At 36.1% G+C, this 17,530-nt stretch overlaps 1 protein-coding gene across 1 annotated transcript in view; it reads left to right on the forward strand.

Annotated features, from left to right (window-relative positions):
• The window catches only part of YIPF6 (Yip1 domain family member 6), a 31,572-nt gene that overhangs the window by 7,720 nt on the left and 6,322 nt on the right, over positions 1 to 17,530 (forward strand). The window contains exons 2-6 of the mRNA XM_043458486.1: positions 10,049 to 10,177; positions 11,224 to 11,302; positions 14,019 to 14,061; positions 16,301 to 16,426; positions 17,067 to 17,224. Of these exons, the coding sequence (XP_043314421.1) occupies positions 10,049 to 10,177; positions 11,224 to 11,302; positions 14,019 to 14,061; positions 16,301 to 16,426; positions 17,067 to 17,224 (535 nt within the window). The remainder of the gene's footprint in view (positions 1 to 10,048; positions 10,178 to 11,223; positions 11,303 to 14,018; positions 14,062 to 16,300; positions 16,427 to 17,066; positions 17,225 to 17,530) is intronic.

The following is a 17,530-nucleotide window of genomic DNA, read 5'->3' on the forward strand; positions in this document are numbered from 1 at the left end:
AGTTATCCCTCATCCAAGGCAGGAAATAGTCAATTATTGCTTTACAGCAGCATTGTCATTTCAAAGAAGTTGGAACTAGTCCCTCTTTAAATGGCTTTTTAATTCAATCAGTGTTACTCCAGTATAATGCCTGTTCAGTAAAAATCACCCATTTTAAGTATGTAGATGGTTTTCAAAACATGCTTGTTTCTGAGATCATACTGGGAGAATGAATAAAAGTGTTTGGAGTTTGCAGTCCTGAGAAGCATCTTTGTTATCTGTGATTCTGGCTCCTTTGCATGGCAAAATCACATATGCCTGAAAAGACAGCTGTCATTTCAACTTTAACTGATGTCCTGTTACTTGGGACAGGACATCAAGAACAGGAAGTCAAGGATATTCTGGAAGGCTCCAAGTTTCTGGGCCTTTGAGTTTAGTATGGATGACCTCAGGGCCTTTTCCCTCTGCTCCATTTTTTTTTTTTCCTCTTTCTGGAGGAGAGGCCAAAGGCACAGGCGGATATGTCTTGCACAGAGCCCCATAGTCCATGGATGTGGCTGGTGGTCTCCCATGAACCTGAGACATGTATTGCCTTTCATTTTTAATAGCTATTTTTGTTGTTTTTTGAATTGTGGGTTGAAAGTTTTATTCATTCAGCACTCTAAAGGTGTGTTTGTCTTCTTTCTTGCATTGTTTTGAGTGAGATGTCTATTGTGTCTTTCTCTTGATCGCAATGTCTTTTTTCCTCTGGTTACCTCTAAGGTTTTCCTCTTTATCTTTGGTTTTCAGTAGTGTGAATGTGTCTAGGTTTGTGGATTTTTGCTTTTGTTTTGTCTTTAGGTATTTATCTTGATTGGGGTTTTCTGGACTTGGATCTATCATTTGAGGTCTTCGTCATTCTGGAAAACAATTCAGCCTTTACCTTTTCAGATATGTTTTCAGATCCATTATCTCTCATGGGATTTCAATAATATACAAATTAGATTATTTAATATCAACCCCACAGTTCTTGCATGCTGTATTCTGTTTGGGGTGGTCTTATGTTTTTTTTTCCTGTTTTATTGAAATATTGACATATAACATTGTATAAATTTAAGGTATACAATAGAATGACTTGATATATGTGTTTATTTTCTTTTCCAGCTCTTGTTTCTGTTTAGATAATTTTCACTGACCTATCGCTGATTTCTTTATTTGACCTTGTTGAGTCTGTTACTATGTTCTTTTATTTCTAGCATTACCATTTGACTCTTATAGAAATGGTAGGGACCTAACAGAAGCAGAACATATTAAGAAGAGGTGGCAAGAATACACAGAAGAACTTTACAAAAAAGATCTTCACGACCCAGATAATAACGATGGTGTGATCACTCACCTAGAGCCAGACATCCTGGAATGTGAAGTCAAGTGGGCCTTAGGAAGCATCACTACGAACAAAGCTAGTGAAGGTGATGGAATTCCAGTTGAGCTATTTCAAATCCTAAAAGATGATGCTGTGAAAGTGCTGCACTAAATATGCCAGCAAATTTGGAAAACTCAGCAGTGGCCACAGGACTGGAAAAGGTCAGTTTTCATTCCAACCCCAGAGAAAGGAAATGCCAAAGAATGCTCAAACTACCACATAATTGCACTCATCTCACACGCCAGCAAAGTAATGCTCAAAATTCTCCAAGCCAGGCTTCAGCAATGTGTGAACCGTGAACTTCCAGATGTTCAAGCTGGTTTTAGAAAAGGCAGAGGAACCAGAGATCAAATTGCCAACATCTTTTGGATCATCAAAAAAGCAAGAGAGTTCCAGAAAAACATCTATTTCTGCTTTATTGACTATGCCAAAGCCTTTGACTGTGTGGACCACAATAAACTGTGGAAAATTCTGAAAGAGATGGGAATACCAGACCACCTGATGTGCCTCTTGAGAAACCTGTGTGCAGGTCAGGAAGCAACAGTTAGAACTGGACATGGACTAACAGACTGGTTCCAAATAGGAAAAGGAAGTACATCAAGGCTGTATATTGTCACCCTGCTTATTTAACTTATATGCAGAGTACATCATGAGAAATGCTGGGCTGGAAGAAGCACAATCAGGAATCAAGATTGCCGGGAGAAATATCAGTAACCTCAGATATGCAGATGACACCACCCTTATGGCAGAAAGTGAAGAAGAACTTAAGAGCCTCTTGATAAAAGTGAAAGAGGAGAGTGAAAACGTTGGCTTAAAGCTCAACATTCAGAAAACTAAATGTTGGTCCCATCACTTCATGGGAAATAGATGGGGAAACAGTGGCTGACTTTATTTTTCTGGGCTCCAAAATCACTGCAGGATGGTAATTGCAGCAATGAAATAAAAAAAAAAACGCTTACTCCTTGGAAGGAAAGTTATGACCAACCTAGATAGCATATCAAAAAGCAGAGACATTACTTTGCCAACAAAGGTCCATCTAGTCAAGGCTATGGTTTTTCCAGTGGTCATGTGTGGATGTGAGAGTTGGACTATAAAGAAAGCTGAGTGCCATCTGTGTTGCCCAGTGTTGTTCTCATGCTTTGCTGCAGATGAGCAAGTGTTCATGTCCCATCTCCTTGGAAGTGCCTGTCTTTGCTTAGATTTCTTTCATGCTACTTGGTTGCCCTAAAACCTCAGCTCAGATGGGTTCAAGGAAAATTATGATTTTGTAATTAATCTGGCTTTTTTTCATTGTTCTAGTGGATGGAATGCTTATTCCAGCTTTCTATATCCTGATTAGAAATCAAACTACAGTGCTGTAAGCTCACTTGAGATAGTTACTCTTTGTGTGGTTATGTATTTAATTTAGCAGGTTCATTTGTTCCATTTTTCTTTCAGTTTTAGGGACTACTTTTAAATTTTAATTTTGTTTAATAATTTTGTGAAGTATTTATATGATTTCAAGTCATAAATACAGAACAGTGTGTATTCTAAGAAGCCTAACTTGTCTCCTTGTTTCCTCCACCTTTCCCCCTCCTTTCCAAAATAGGAAGCTTTAAAAAAAAATCTATAAATACTACTTACATTACATGTGACTTAAGTCACTTTGTGTGTGCATGCTCAGTCTCTCAGTCATTCTGACTCTTTGTGATCCCATGGACTGTAGCCTGCCAAGCTCCTCTGTCCATGGGTTTCTCCAGGTGAGAATACTGGAGTGGGTTGCCGTTTCCTCCTTCAAGGGATCTTCCCAACCCAGGGATTAAACGTAGATCTCTTGCATTGTAGGCGGATTCTTTAACGTCTGAGCCACGAGGGAAGACTATATTTTCAGGGATCATTTCTAAGTCATATTGCATGATTTATTTCTTATTTTTAACAGTTAACATTCAGATATGTGTGTGTGTGTATGTGTGTGTGTATATATGTGTGTGTGTATATATATGTGTGTATATATATGTGTGTGTGTATCCCTTCCTTTCTTAGAGGTAGCATGTATACAAACTTTTCTTCACATTCTTCTTTAACACGCCATAATATTGAGGTGGTGAAAAAGTTTGTTTGGTTTTATCTGTAAGATGGCCCCAAGGAGTGCATCATTGTCTTTTTTAATTTTTTTTTAATTATGAAAGTATGATAACACATTTATAGGAGACTTGGAAAATACAGAACAAGATTGCATATAGTTCCACTGTATATTACAATTATTTTAAGTAAACTATGATTTTTATTTGGAGTTTCAATATCAAACTCTCAAAAATTAATAAATGAATATACAGAGAAGTAGAAGGATATAGTAGATCTGAAAAGCACTGTGAACCAGTTCACACAACAGTAGGATACAAATTCTATTCACATTCCCATAGACTGTAGACTCAGAGACACTGGAACATATCCAGGGACATAAAGTGCAAAATTTTCATGGTCTAATGCTATTGAAATTATACAGAATCTGTTCTCTTGTGCTCACTTAGTTGTGGCTGACTCTTTGCAACCCTATGGACTCTCCAGGCTCCTCTGTCCGTGGAATTTTCCAGGCAAGAGTACTGGAGTGGGTTGCCATTTTCACTCACTGTGGAATTATGTTAGAAATCAATATCAAAAGATATTTGAAAATAATCCACATTTTTCAAGTGCATTGTGACATTTACCAAGAGAGATTACTTAAACTTAGCCATCAAAAGATTCAGTAAGGTTAGACTGAAAAAAACAGAGAGGATGATTGCTGAGAAGAAATGCTTAGTTGTCTTTAACTTCATTTGAACCAATTTTGTTAGCTTGTGACTGCTGTCATATCACATTCATTTTGTAAAAACTTACCAAAATGGTGAATTTTTGTATAGCCATTTTAATATTGAAGATGGGAGGGAAAAAGCAACATTTTTGGCATATCATGCTTTATTATTTCAAGAAGGGTAAAAACGCAACTGAAACACAAAAAGATTTGTGCAGTATATGGAGAAAGTGCTGTGACTGATAGAACATGTCAAAAGTGGTTTGGGAAGTTTTGTGCGCTGGTTGATGCTCCATGGTTGGATAGAACAGTTGAACTTGAAAGTGATCAAATCAAGATTAATTGAGAACAATCAAAGTTATATTATCAGGTGGGAAAGCACTGACCTACTCAAAATATCCATATCAATCATTGAAAATCATTTGCACCAGCTAGGTTATGTTAATTGATGTTTGGGTTCCACATAAGTTAAGCAGAAAAAAAACCCAAACTTCTTGACCATATTTCCACATGTGATTGTCTACTGAAACATAATGAAAACATTCCATTTTTTAAAACCAATTTTGACAAACTGTTAGCCAGACTCATCAAGAAACAAAGGGAAGAGGATCAAATCAACAAACTTAGAAATGAAAATGGGGAGATCTCAACAGACGACACATAAATTCAAAGGTTCATAAGAGACTACCACCAGCAGCTATATGCCAATAAAATGGACAACTTGGAATAAATGGACAAATTCTTAGAAAAGTATAACTTTCCAAAACTGAACCAGGAAGAAATAGAAGATCTTAACAGACCCATCACAAGCACGGAAATTGAAACTGTAATCAGAAATCTTCCAGCGAACAAAAGCCCAGGACCAGATGGCTTCACAGCTGAATTCTACCAAAAACTTAGAGAAGAGCTAACACCTATCTTACTCAAACTCTTCCAGAAAATTGCAGAGGAAGGTAAACTTCCAAACTCATTCTATGAGTCCACCATCACCCTAATAGCAAAACCTGACAAAGATGCCACAAAAAAAAGAAAACTACAGGCCAATATCACTGATGAACATAGATGCAAAAATCCTTAACAAAATTCTAGCAAACAGAATCCAACAACATATTAAAAAGGTCATACACCATGATCAAGTGGGCTTTATCCCAGGAATGCAAGGATTCCTTAATATCCACAAATCAATCAATGTAATACACCACAAATTGAAAGATAAAAACCATATGATTATCTCAATAGATGCAGAGAAAGCCTTTGACAAAATTCAACATCCGTTTATGATTAAAACTCTCCAGAAAGCAGGAATAGAAGGAACATAACCACAACATAATAAAAGCTATGTATTTGATAAAAACTGTCCAGAAAGCAGGAATAGAAGGAACATACCTCAACATAATAAAAGCTATATATGACAAACCCACAGCAAACATCATCCTCAGTGGTGAAAAATTGAAAGCTTTTCCCCTGAAATCAGGAACAAGGCAAGGGTGCCCACTCTCACCAGTACTATTCAACATAGTTTTGGAAGTTTTGGCCACAACAATCTGAGCAGAAAAAGAAATAAAAGGAATCCAGATTGAAAAAGAAGAAGTAAAACTCTCACTGTTTGCAGATGACATGATCCTCTACATAGAAAACCCTAAAGACTCTACCAGAAAATTACTAGAACTAATCAGTGAATATAGTAAAGTTGCAGGATATAAAATTAACACACAGAAATCCCTTGCATTCCTATACACTAACAATGAGAAAACAGAGAAATTAAGGAAACAATTCCATTCACCATTGCAATGAAAAGAATAAAATACTTAGGAGTATATCTACCTAAAGAAACAAAAGACCTATATATAGAAAATTATAAAACACTGATGAAATCAAAGGGGACACAAATAGATGGAGAATCTATTCATGGATTGGAAGAATCAGTATAGTGAAAATGAGTATACTACCCAAAGCAATCTATAGATTCAGCTATCCCTATCAGGCTACCAACGGTATTTTTCACAAAACTAGAACAAATAATTTCACAATTTGTATGGAAATACAAAAAACCTCAAATAGCCAAAGCAATCTTGAGAGAAGAATGGAACTGGAGGAATCAACCTACCTGACTTCAGACTCTACTACAAAGCCACAGTCATCAAGACAGTATGGTACTGGCACAAAGACAGAAATATAGATCAATGGAACAGAATAGAAAGCCCAGAGATAAATCCACGAACCTATGGACACCTTATCTTTGACAAAGGAGGCAAGAATATACAATGGAAAAAAGACAACCTCTTTAACAAGTGGTGCTGGGAAAACTGGTCAACCACTTGTAAAAGAATGAAACTAGAACACTTTCTAACACCATACACAAAAATAAACTCAAAATGGATTAAAGATCTAAATGTTAGACCAGAAACTATAAAACTCCTAGAGGAGAACATAGGCAAAACACTCTCCGACATAAATCACAGCAAGATCCTCTATGACTCATCTCCCAGAATATTGGTAATAAAAGCAAAAATAAACAAATGGGACCTAATGAAACTTAAAAGCTTTTGCACAACAAAGGAAACTATAAGCAAGGTGAAAAGACAGCCTTCAGAATTGGAGAAAATAATAGCAAATGAAGCAACAGACAAAGAATTAATCTCAAAAATATACAAGCAACTCCTGAAGCTTAATTCCAGAAACATCCAGAAATGCCCCAATCAAAAAGTGGGCCAAAGAACTAAACAGACATTTCTCCAAAGAAGACATACAGATGGCTAACAAACACATGAAAAGATGTTCAACATCACTCATTATCAGAGAAATGCAAATCAAAACCACAATGAGGTACCATTAGACGCCAGTCAGAATGGCAACTATCCAAAAGTCTACAAGCAATAAATGCTGGAGAGGGTGTGGAGAAAAGGGAACCCTCTTACACTGTTGGTGGGAATGCAAACTAGTACAGCCACTATGGAGAACAGTGTGGAGATTGCTTAAAAATCTGGAAATAGAACTGCCATATGACCCAGCAATCCCACTCCTGGGCATACAGACTGAGGAAACCAGATCTGAAAGAGACAGGTGCACCCCAATGTTCATCGCAGCACTGTTTATAATAGCCAGGACATGGAAGCAACCTAGATGCCCATTAGCAGACGAATGGATAAGAAAGCTGTGGTACATATACACAATGGAATATTATTCAGCCAGTAAAAATAATGCATTTGAATCAGTTCTGATGAGGTGGATGAAACTGGAGCCCATTATACAGAGTGAAGTAAGCCAGAAAGAAAAACACCAATACAGTATACTAATGCATATATATGGAATTTAGAAAGATGGTAACGATAACCCTATATGCAAGACAGAAAAAGAGACACAGATGTATAGAACAGACTTTTGGACTCTGTGAGAGAAGGCGAGGGTTGGATGATCTGTGAGAATGGCATTGAAACATGTATATTATCAATTGTGAAACAGATCGCCAGTCCAGGTTTGATGCATGAGACAAGTGCTCAGGGCTGGTGCACTAGGATGACCCAGAGGGATGGGATGGGGAGGGAGGTGGGAGGGGGGTTCAGGATGGGGAACACATGTAAATCCATGGCTGATTCATATCAATGTATGGCGAAAACCACTACAATATTGTAAAGTAATTAGCCTCCAACTAATATAAATAAATGAAAAAATAAAAAAACAAAAAATAAAAACAAATTGTTTTGGGCAATGAAAAGTGGATACTGTGCAGCAGTGTGGAACAGAAGAGATCATGGGGCAAATGAGATGAACCACCACCAACCACACCAAAGGCTGGTCTTCATCCAAAGAAGTCAATGTGTACATTGTGGGATTGGAAGGGAGTCCTCTATTATGAGCTCCTTCTGAAAAACCAACGGATCACTTCCATCAAGTACTGCTCCCAGTGAGACCAACTGAAAGCAGCACTTGGAGAAGTGTCCGGTATTAGTGAACAGAAAATGCATAATCTTCCTCGGGGTAACACAAGACCTCAGGTTTCTTTGATCACCTGACAAAAACATAATTGTTTGGCTGGGAAGTTCTGATTCATCCACTGTATTCACCAGAAATTGCACCTTCAGATTTCATTTATTTTGGTCTTTATAAAATTCTCTTAATGGAAAAAAAATTCAATTCCCTAGAAGATTATAAAAGGCACCTAGAATAGTTATTTGCTCAAAAAGATAAAAAGTTTTGGGAAGATGGAATTATGTAGTTGCCTGAAGAATCACAGAAGGTAGCAGAACAAATGGTGAGTACATTGTTCAGTAAAGTTCTTGGTGAAGATGAAAAATGTGTCTTTTATTTTTACTTTAAAACTGAAGGAACTTTTTGGCCAACCAGATGGTTCTTTAGAGATATCCTCATTCTTCTTACAGCTGCATAGCATTCCATTATGACATACCATGCTTTATTCAACTAATTCTCTGTTGATGGACATTTGGGCTATTCTCAGGGTTTTTTTTTTTCTTTTTTTTTTCTTTTGCTTTTACAGGTAGTATTGTAATGAGGAGCCTTGTGTATATGTCTTTTTGTATATTTACCACTTTAGACTCCTAAAAGTGGTGAGCAATCCATATGTAAATTTGCTAGATATTGCCAGATTCATCTTCAGTAGGGCCTAGTACCATTTTGTCTTCCCACCAACCGTGAATGCTCTTTCCCCTCGGCTTTACTTGCAGAGTGTGTTGTCAAACTTGGATTTTTGCCAGTCTAATGGGTGAAGAATTTTCAAGTACGTTTAATAAAACTGTGATCAAAAAGTTGTTTTTTTAATAAATTTTTTGAACAACCTCATTCTTTCTAGAATTTTACTGTACTGTCTTTTCATTTATCTGCAACTGTTGTACACTAAACATTAGACCCATTGGACCAAGAACCATATGAGGAGGGTTTGCTTCTGTTCTCTTAGAAACTTGAAGATTCTAGAGTTTCAATCACAATAATCAAATTTGGCATATGAATGTAAGAGTTTAAAAGTTTACAGTCTTGCAGTTCACTTTGGAAATGTTATTTGATCTGTGGTTGCCAATAATCTGGTAAAAAAAAAAAAAAAAAGAGGATAAATAGTGTGCTTTACTGTTTCTATGTTCTTCCCAATTTTCTTTTAGATTTTACATAATGTTCCTTCTTAGCCAGCAGAGGCCACTAGAGCTAACTAAAGAGCAGAAGTGTAAAAGAATCATGACAGTGCTAAGATGTGATCACTGAAAGGTCACTTTTTTTCAATAGTTCTACAATCTTACCAGCTATGTCCTGTTAAGATTTCATGCTTGAAAGAAACTATTTGAGGCCAAGAAAATATCTATTGTTGTTGTTTTAGTTGCTAAGTCGTGTCTGATTCTTTTGTGGCCCTGTGGACTGACCCCCTACCAGGCTTCTTTGTCCATGGGATTACCCAGGCAAGAATACTGGAATGGGTTGCCATTTCCTTCTCCAGGGTATCTTCCTGACTGAGGAATCAAACCTGTGTCTCCTGCATTGGCAGACAGATTCTTTACCTACTGCACCACTAGGAAAGCCCATAAAATATCTATGCCATTTACTTGATAATTTTTTTCATCATATTCCATCTGGCTGATTCATGTCAATGTATGACAAAAACCACTACAATATTGTAAAGTAATTAGCCTCCAACTAATAAAAATAAATGAAAAAAAAAATAAAGATACAGAAACTTTGGGGAAAAAAAAGATATTCCATCTCCTTTAAAAGAAACAAGTATTTGAAAATTTTAGTTAACTGTATTGGTCAATGCTTGGTGAACTAACACCTTACTTTAAAAACTGTATAAAACCCTATAAAAAGATACAGTCCTGCTCACTGGGAAATGATATCTTTGGGGGAATCCTGCAGTATATTACAGGCTTTAAATTTTTTTCCCTAACTCTTCTCAGTTTGCAGGCCTTTCTGATATATCTATCCCACAAGACATCCCTGTGGAAGGAGAAATCACTATTCCTGTGAGATCGCGCGTTCGGGAATTTGACAGCTCCACATTAAATGAGTCTGTTCAGAATACCATTGTAAGTTAGATGAGTTGAAAGAATTTCTGTTCAGTGTCATATGCTAAATAACTAATAGCACTTTGTAATATTTTTGTTTGGTTCACTAATTTTCAGTGTATTTTATTTATTGAAATTTAAGATTCTCCCCTAGAGAATAATTTGGTACAGCCTTTTTGGAAATCAGTTTGGCTGTAATGGATATTAAGGAACTTAAAATGTTCACATTTTTTAAGGTGATAATTCTGTATAGTATAAGGAGAAAAAATTCAATACAAAGATAATTTTAAAAGAAAAATATTTATACAAAGATGTTTGTTACAGCAGTCTTTATAGTGGGGAAAAGTTGAACAGAAGAGTAATCGGCTAAGTAGATTATGTTACATCTATGTGGTAGAATGGTAAACAACCATTAAAAATCATGTTTTCAAAGAATATTAATGATGTGAAGAAATTTCTAGGTGAAAAAATTAGGACAGAATTACCTCAACTATATTTTGAGAAGTTAAATGACTGTTCCCTTCTTCAAATGTCTTGATTTTTTTTTTTTAATGTCTTGATTTTTTAAAATCTGACTTCTAGGATTCTTTTGCCAGAATGAATGGGAATGTTGAAAATTAATTGATTTTACATATTGTGAAGAGTGTGGTAGCTTAGGAGCAGGCCCTTTGGCTCTTATGACCTTATGTATGAACTGAAAGTTAGATGCTGTGTTTTGCAGAACAGATTTTACTAGTGCTATTATTTTCATTTCTTTAAGTAGCATATTAAGAGGGCTATATTTCTCTTTTGCAGAGTTTAAAAAATCAAAATCAGCAGAACTGATGAATGTAGTAGAGTTAGATGTTGGCTTTAGGAGTTAAAGGAAAAGTTAATAGAAAAAGGAGTTAATACAAAAACCCCACCTCTCTGGTTTGTTTGTATGGTGAAGGAGTTAGACTGGAGTTATGGCTCTAAAATTCAATGAAGGGCTCCTAGGGGGATTGAAATAAAAAACTTGAGCAAATTGAAGTGGCTACTTAGCAGCCTTGGTTATTACAGTACAGCATATTGTTTTTATCTTTCAGATGCGTGATCTAAAAGCTGTTGGGAAAAAATTCATGCATGTTTTGTACCCAAGGAAAAGTAATACTCTTTTGAGAGATTGTAAGTATGTGTGGTTTTCGAGGCTTTGCTATTTTTCATCATACCTTATCATAAGCATTTATAAGGCTTTGTGATAATAAAACTGATATCATTTCGCAGGATGAAAAATATGTAAATGAATATATTATAGATGACATTTTTGAACAAAGTTAAAAATTGAGGATGGAATTTCAGAGATTGGAAGATTTTGCTTAATATATTGTTTTCATCAATAAATATAGACTGTATATTTTCACCTGCTGTACTAGACGCTGCAAAAAGTATTTCTGTAAATGGCAAACACGTAGTGACTTTGTTCAGCCAAGAAACTTAATGATCTCCAAGGGAAAGACAAAATGTTAAAATGTTACATTAGAGTAAGAGTAATAGCTAATACCCACTAAGGATTAACAAATTAATAGTACTTTATTGACATTTCTATTTTCAGAATGATCATTGTTGACTGCTTTAAGAGTTTCAAAACAGTTTTTGCAGAAAATTATGCTATTATTTAGAATTTATTCTCGAAATTGTTAGACTTTTAGTTTTCCTTTTCAAACATTCTTGGTTTTTCTTAGTACCATTTATCAAAAAAAAAATGACTCATTTTTTTGAGAATAGTAACAATGATGTTGGATATGAGTGTACCTTCTATTTTGGCAGCATTTCTGCTGTAACATAGGGATGTCAAATATGTGGCAAATGTGCCATCACTGTGGTGTTTGGCTGCAGTGTCAGAATACTTTTTCAGCAAAGTACATTGTGGGTTGAAGCTAACACAGGATTTGCTACAGCTGGTATATAGTGGAAAGAGCATGGGCAAATCTGGGTTTTGAATAGTGATTCTGTCACTAGCTGTGTGATTTTGGATAGTGGTTCCATCACAAGCTGTGTGATCCTGGATAAGACAGTTAACTTTTCTGAGGTTGAAGTTTCTTCCTCACAAAAGCTGTATTATTCAATGAGATGCCACTTCAGATCCATTATTTCAAAGAAATAGAGAATAACAAATTCTATTTCAAAGAAATAGAGAATAACAAATATTGGTAAGGATGTAGAGAAATTGGAACCCTTGTGCATTGCTGGTGGGGATGTAAAATGGTACAGCCACTGTGAAAAACAGCATGGTGGTTCCTTGGAAAATTGTGTAGAGAATTACCACATGATTCAGTACTTCCACTTCTGGGTATATACCCAAAAGAATAGAAAGCAGGGACTCAAAGAGATATTTGTATACCCATGTTCATAGCAGCAGATGAAAACAACTCAAATGTCTATCAGTGGATGGATGAGTAAATGAAGTATGTTATATACACCATGGTATATATCATATATGAATGGAATATTACTTAATCCTTTAAAAAGAGTGAAATTCTGATACATGCTACAACATTGATGAACCTTGGAAGACTTTATGCTAAGTAAAATAAGCCAGATACAAAAGAATATGTATTATTCTACTTAGGTACCTAAAATAGTGAGATTTATAGAAACAGAAAGTAAAATGGTTGTCAGGGACTGAGGGGATATTGGGGAGTTATTGTTTAATGGGTTGGAGTTTCAGTTTGGGAGATGAAAATTTTATTGTTTACCTAGTAAACATAGTCTATTAGAGTATTAGGATTGTGATTTTTCTTTTTTTTTTTTTTTACATCTTTTACAAACATTCCACAGTGGTGCCAAAATTACTCTTTCAGGTAAAGTTATGTACAAGTGAAGTTAAAGTTGGAAGTAGTATGTACCCTTTTTCATATTATTTGAGGAAGATAATTGTGCTTTAAGCTTTATGTTACTGAACTATTGGTGTATTAATCACCCAACAGCTATTGGTTGAGAACCACCGTGCTTAGATCTGATATTGGCAGAGCCTTTATAGTTTTCAAAAAGTTTTCATGTTATTTGTTAACATTTAACCCTATGAAATTACCAATGTTGGGCTGTTTTCTCACTTTATGAGAACAGCAGTTCTGTACTGGTTCAGTGTAGTAATTATGAAAGGAAAGCTGTATTGTAGAGTAGAAAGGACTTTGTAGTAGGAATCAGAAGATTCTGGTTTTGTTTCTAGGTTCTGGTCCTACCCACACACTTAACTGTTTATATTAACTTGGGCACATCTCTTCTTCTCAACTTCATTTTTCATATTTTTGAGGTGAGCCTGATTATACTTGCCTTGTCTAACGTAGTCTCAGATTGGTGAAGTGACTTGGCTTTAGTCTTCTTTCCGACTGTGCAGGGTGGGGCATTTACGTTTTCTGACTCCTTGCCTATTGGTCTTTAATGATAGCTTGCTGGAATGTGGCTTAGTAGGTGGTGTGTGTGTTAGTCACTCAGTCGTGTCTGACTCTTTGCAACCCCGTGGACTGTAGCCCACCAGACTTCTCTGTCCATGGGATTATCCAGGCAAGAATACTGGAGTGAATTGCCATTCCCTTCTCCAGAGGCTCTTCCTGACCCAGGAATTGAACTCTGGTCTCCTGCATTGCAGGCAGATTCTTTACCATAGTAGCTGGGGAGAGGGGTTATTTGTGTTGTATGAAATGAGCAAAATTTAAAGGATATATGAAGAAGGGCATTCAGAATTGGGGAGCAGAGAAGGCCAATAGAGGGATAGGAGAGGTGGAAGCTTTGGGCAGACAGAGAAAGCCTTGATGTCTGAATGCCAAGAATGGCAGAATATAAGACAGAAAATGCTATATGCCTGTGTCTTAACAATTTTCTGTCTTTTCTTTTCTTGTAGGGGATTTATGGGGCCCTTTGATCCTTTGTGTGACGCTTGCATTGTAAGTACTTATATTTCCTTTCTTTGTCATTTGAGATAGACTAAACTTTTTTCATGGAGTTTCAAAATTGAAGGGGATTTTGACTGAATTTTTCATTTTGGACTTTGACAAATTATACTCTTTATGCATTTAAATCTAAAAAGTCAAGTAGCTTTCTAGATCAGTTCAAAGAGTGATGGAATTTAAGATATGAAAATTATGCCCACCCTCATTTATCAGTGAGTTCTTACCCTGTTTTAGTCATTTCTATTCAATATTTATTCACACTCATTTACCTCCCCATCATTAAGCTAAGTGAATTAAGTATCTTAAAGGTTTAAGTACTAAACAACTAAAGTAGTATTTATTTGCAAACATAATTCTTTTAAAATTTTACTAAAAGTATAAGTGAGATTAAAGTAGAAGTGGTTGAGTTCAAAGCAAGATCTTGTTTCACAAAGTGTTGTATTTTTCATACTCATTGTATGTAAAGGGGAAGAGGACAGAAAAAGGAAAGCAAAAGTTCTGCTGGAGAGGGTAATATAACCACTGGTAGAGTGGAAAAAATACTACACTAGGATCCATTTCTGGGTTCTAATACTAACTTTGCTATCAGCAGAGTAACTTTGGACCTCTAAAAAAAACTTTTAAATACCTTCTCTTATCCCCATAACAAGAAGTGAATATTATTCTCCTCTTTTGACAGACAAGCTCAGGTTCAAAGAGATTGAGGACTGAACTAAACACCACATAATCAATCAGTGGTAGACCTGGAATTCCACTTCAGGTTTCCTTGACTGCCCATTCTCTACCTCTGTGATTATTACACATCTCTTCCTACCTAACCTCTCTGGGTTTCCTTTTCCATATCTATAAAAGTAGATGGTTGAGGGTCCTTTCCAGGCCTAACCTATTGTGACTGTAGATTGAAACTTCTTACTGGCTTCTCTAACCCTTTTTAAATGTAAAGTCAAGTGCCTGGTAATTTAGGTAAAAACGTGGAGTGCTCTATCTTATACTTTTAATAACCATATCAAGGGACATAATCCAGTGCCTTGATGTAAGTGTTTATATTAAAAGCTCTGAGCATATACTTTTTTAGTTTTGAAAGATTAGAGATTATGGAATTTAATCCTGCTTATTTGCAGAGAAGAAAATCGGAGTCCCAAGACATCAAGTGATTAGCTCTAGTTTACATATCTGGTGACAGAATTAGGATCAATATCTGAGTCTCCTGCCTTCCAGGCCAGTTAATCCTCTTTCTATCATACCATGCTGAAGTAATAGGAGTTCCAGAGAACAAGTGATCAGGGCTAGCATTCTTCTCATCAAATTGTCAGGACTCGGAATGGAGTATGCAGAACCATAGAATACAAAAGCCTGTGCTGGCAAATAGCATAGCAGCGCAAGACTTACAGTGTGATTTGTCTATACTTTGTAATAAGAAGAGGTTGTTAAAAAAGAAGTTTTGAGGTGATGTTATTTATTCTGTTACTGAAAATAATGACACAGAGTACAAGTGTAAGTCCAAAATTCAAAACAGTTTATTTATGTGTTAAATTTTTAAGATTTAAGTGACTGTTCAATTACTCAGTTTCAAAGAAAGCTTTTTAGTGGTAATCTGTATGTTTTGATTTTTAAAAGATCAACAACTACATAGATAGGCTGTTTGCATTTTTAAATGCCAGAACTAGAACCTTAACCCAAGAATTACAAATTCAAATGTGTATATGCATGTGTTGCAAATTGGTGACCAAAAGCCCTTGTGAAGGAATCTGCTGCTGTGTCAACTGCACCTGATTGTTGCCATGTAGAAATGCAGGCCCGGTGAAAGAAACTCTTCTGATTTTTTAAGAAAATCCAGAAATACATATTTTTATGTGAAATCTCCCAATTTTAAAATAACATCAAGTTGAATTTAAGACCTTTTAAAAGTATTATATGGACCAGCAACCTCGTGTCCGTAAGTCACACTTAGGCCTTCAGTTTATATCCTCTGCTTAACCAAAAAAGGTCTTCAGTAATCCATTTAAACATTCCCACAGGATCAAAGGGGGCATCCCTTATAGTCCTGAGGGATTTGGAATTTGAAATAAAGGAGCCTTGCTATATGCTTGTGGCATTTTCCTTTTGTACAACCTATAAGAGATCTTCAGGTAAGATATAGAGCAGCACCCTGATTCAAAGTTTGAGAACCCGTACCTTAACTGTGTTGCTCTAAATAAGGTTAGGCAATTCTCATGCCATTTCCTTGTCACAGAATGCTTCAAAGAGGCTCTGTAGATAGCGAAAAAGATGGAGGGCCCCAGTTTGCAGAAGTGTTTGTCATTGTCTGGTTTGGTGCAGTTACCATCACCCTCAACTCAAAACTTCTTGGAGGAAACATGTGAGTATTATTAAAATGCATCCTTTTTCCATTTCTAGGTTGCATATCTTAGATTTTTTAAGGAAGTCTGGCTTGTTATGTATTTTTCAAAAAGAAAAATCAAAATAAATGAGAGCAAAAGGAAAGTTCTCTTAAAGACACTGAACAGAAATAACCTAGTTGAATTAAATTATGTTAAATTATCTGGGGTCCTTTGATAAGCTTCAGATGTTCTCTCTCCAGCCCCTGAAATTATGTGCAGAACGTTTTGTGTTAGAAGATTACATTTGTCTTTGGGAACAGATGCCCCATAGCTTTCAACAAATGCTCAAATAGGTCTATAAACCAGAAAAGATTAAGAAACAAAATCTTAGCAGTTTAGTGGGAGAAAGAGGTCTCTAGGAATTAGAGTAGATCATCTAGATCCTAAATGGCTGACTGTTAAGGCATTCAAGTAGAGAGGAGGAGAGTATGGGGAGAGAAAAACTAAGGCATATGTTTAATACAGAGGCCTATCCTCATAAAATGAACATTAGGGTATAGGTAATATCTATCTGGAGGAAAGTAATGATCCATGATACATAGAAATCTGTATAATAAATTGCATCATGATATAGATCAACTATATTTATGATCTTTATGGATATATGTTGTTTTTTAGATCTTTTTTTCAGAGCCTTTGTGTGCTGGGATACTGTATACTTCCCCTGACAATGGCAATGCTGGTTTGCCGGCTGGTACTTTTGGCTGAGCCAGGACCAATAAACTTCATGGTCCGGCTTTTTGTGGTGATCATCATGTTTGCCTGGTCTATAGTAGGTAAGAATGTACTTAATCTCTGTGGTAGCAGAGCAGACTGAAAATATAGGTTAGAGATGAAGACCAGGTGAGGAGCAGTGTAACTTATAAGTCACATTAATGGTATGATTCTTGCTAATGTCATCCATAGAACCATCTGCTCTCAGTAGGGATAACATCCATCTTATCTGAGTTGACTATCTGGACATCTGAGATGTGGAGTCACATCTTTCTTGTTTCTTCAGTCTTTAAATAATGGATAGGGTTGGGAAAGGACATTACACTAGAACTAGCTTAGTCCTGGCATATAGGAGGCATAGGTGACTT

Source organism: Cervus canadensis, chromosome X (assembly GCF_019320065.1).
Source record: "Cervus canadensis isolate Bull #8, Minnesota chromosome X, ASM1932006v1, whole genome shotgun sequence".
Lineage (NCBI taxonomy): Eukaryota > Metazoa > Chordata > Mammalia > Artiodactyla > Cervidae > Cervus > Cervus canadensis.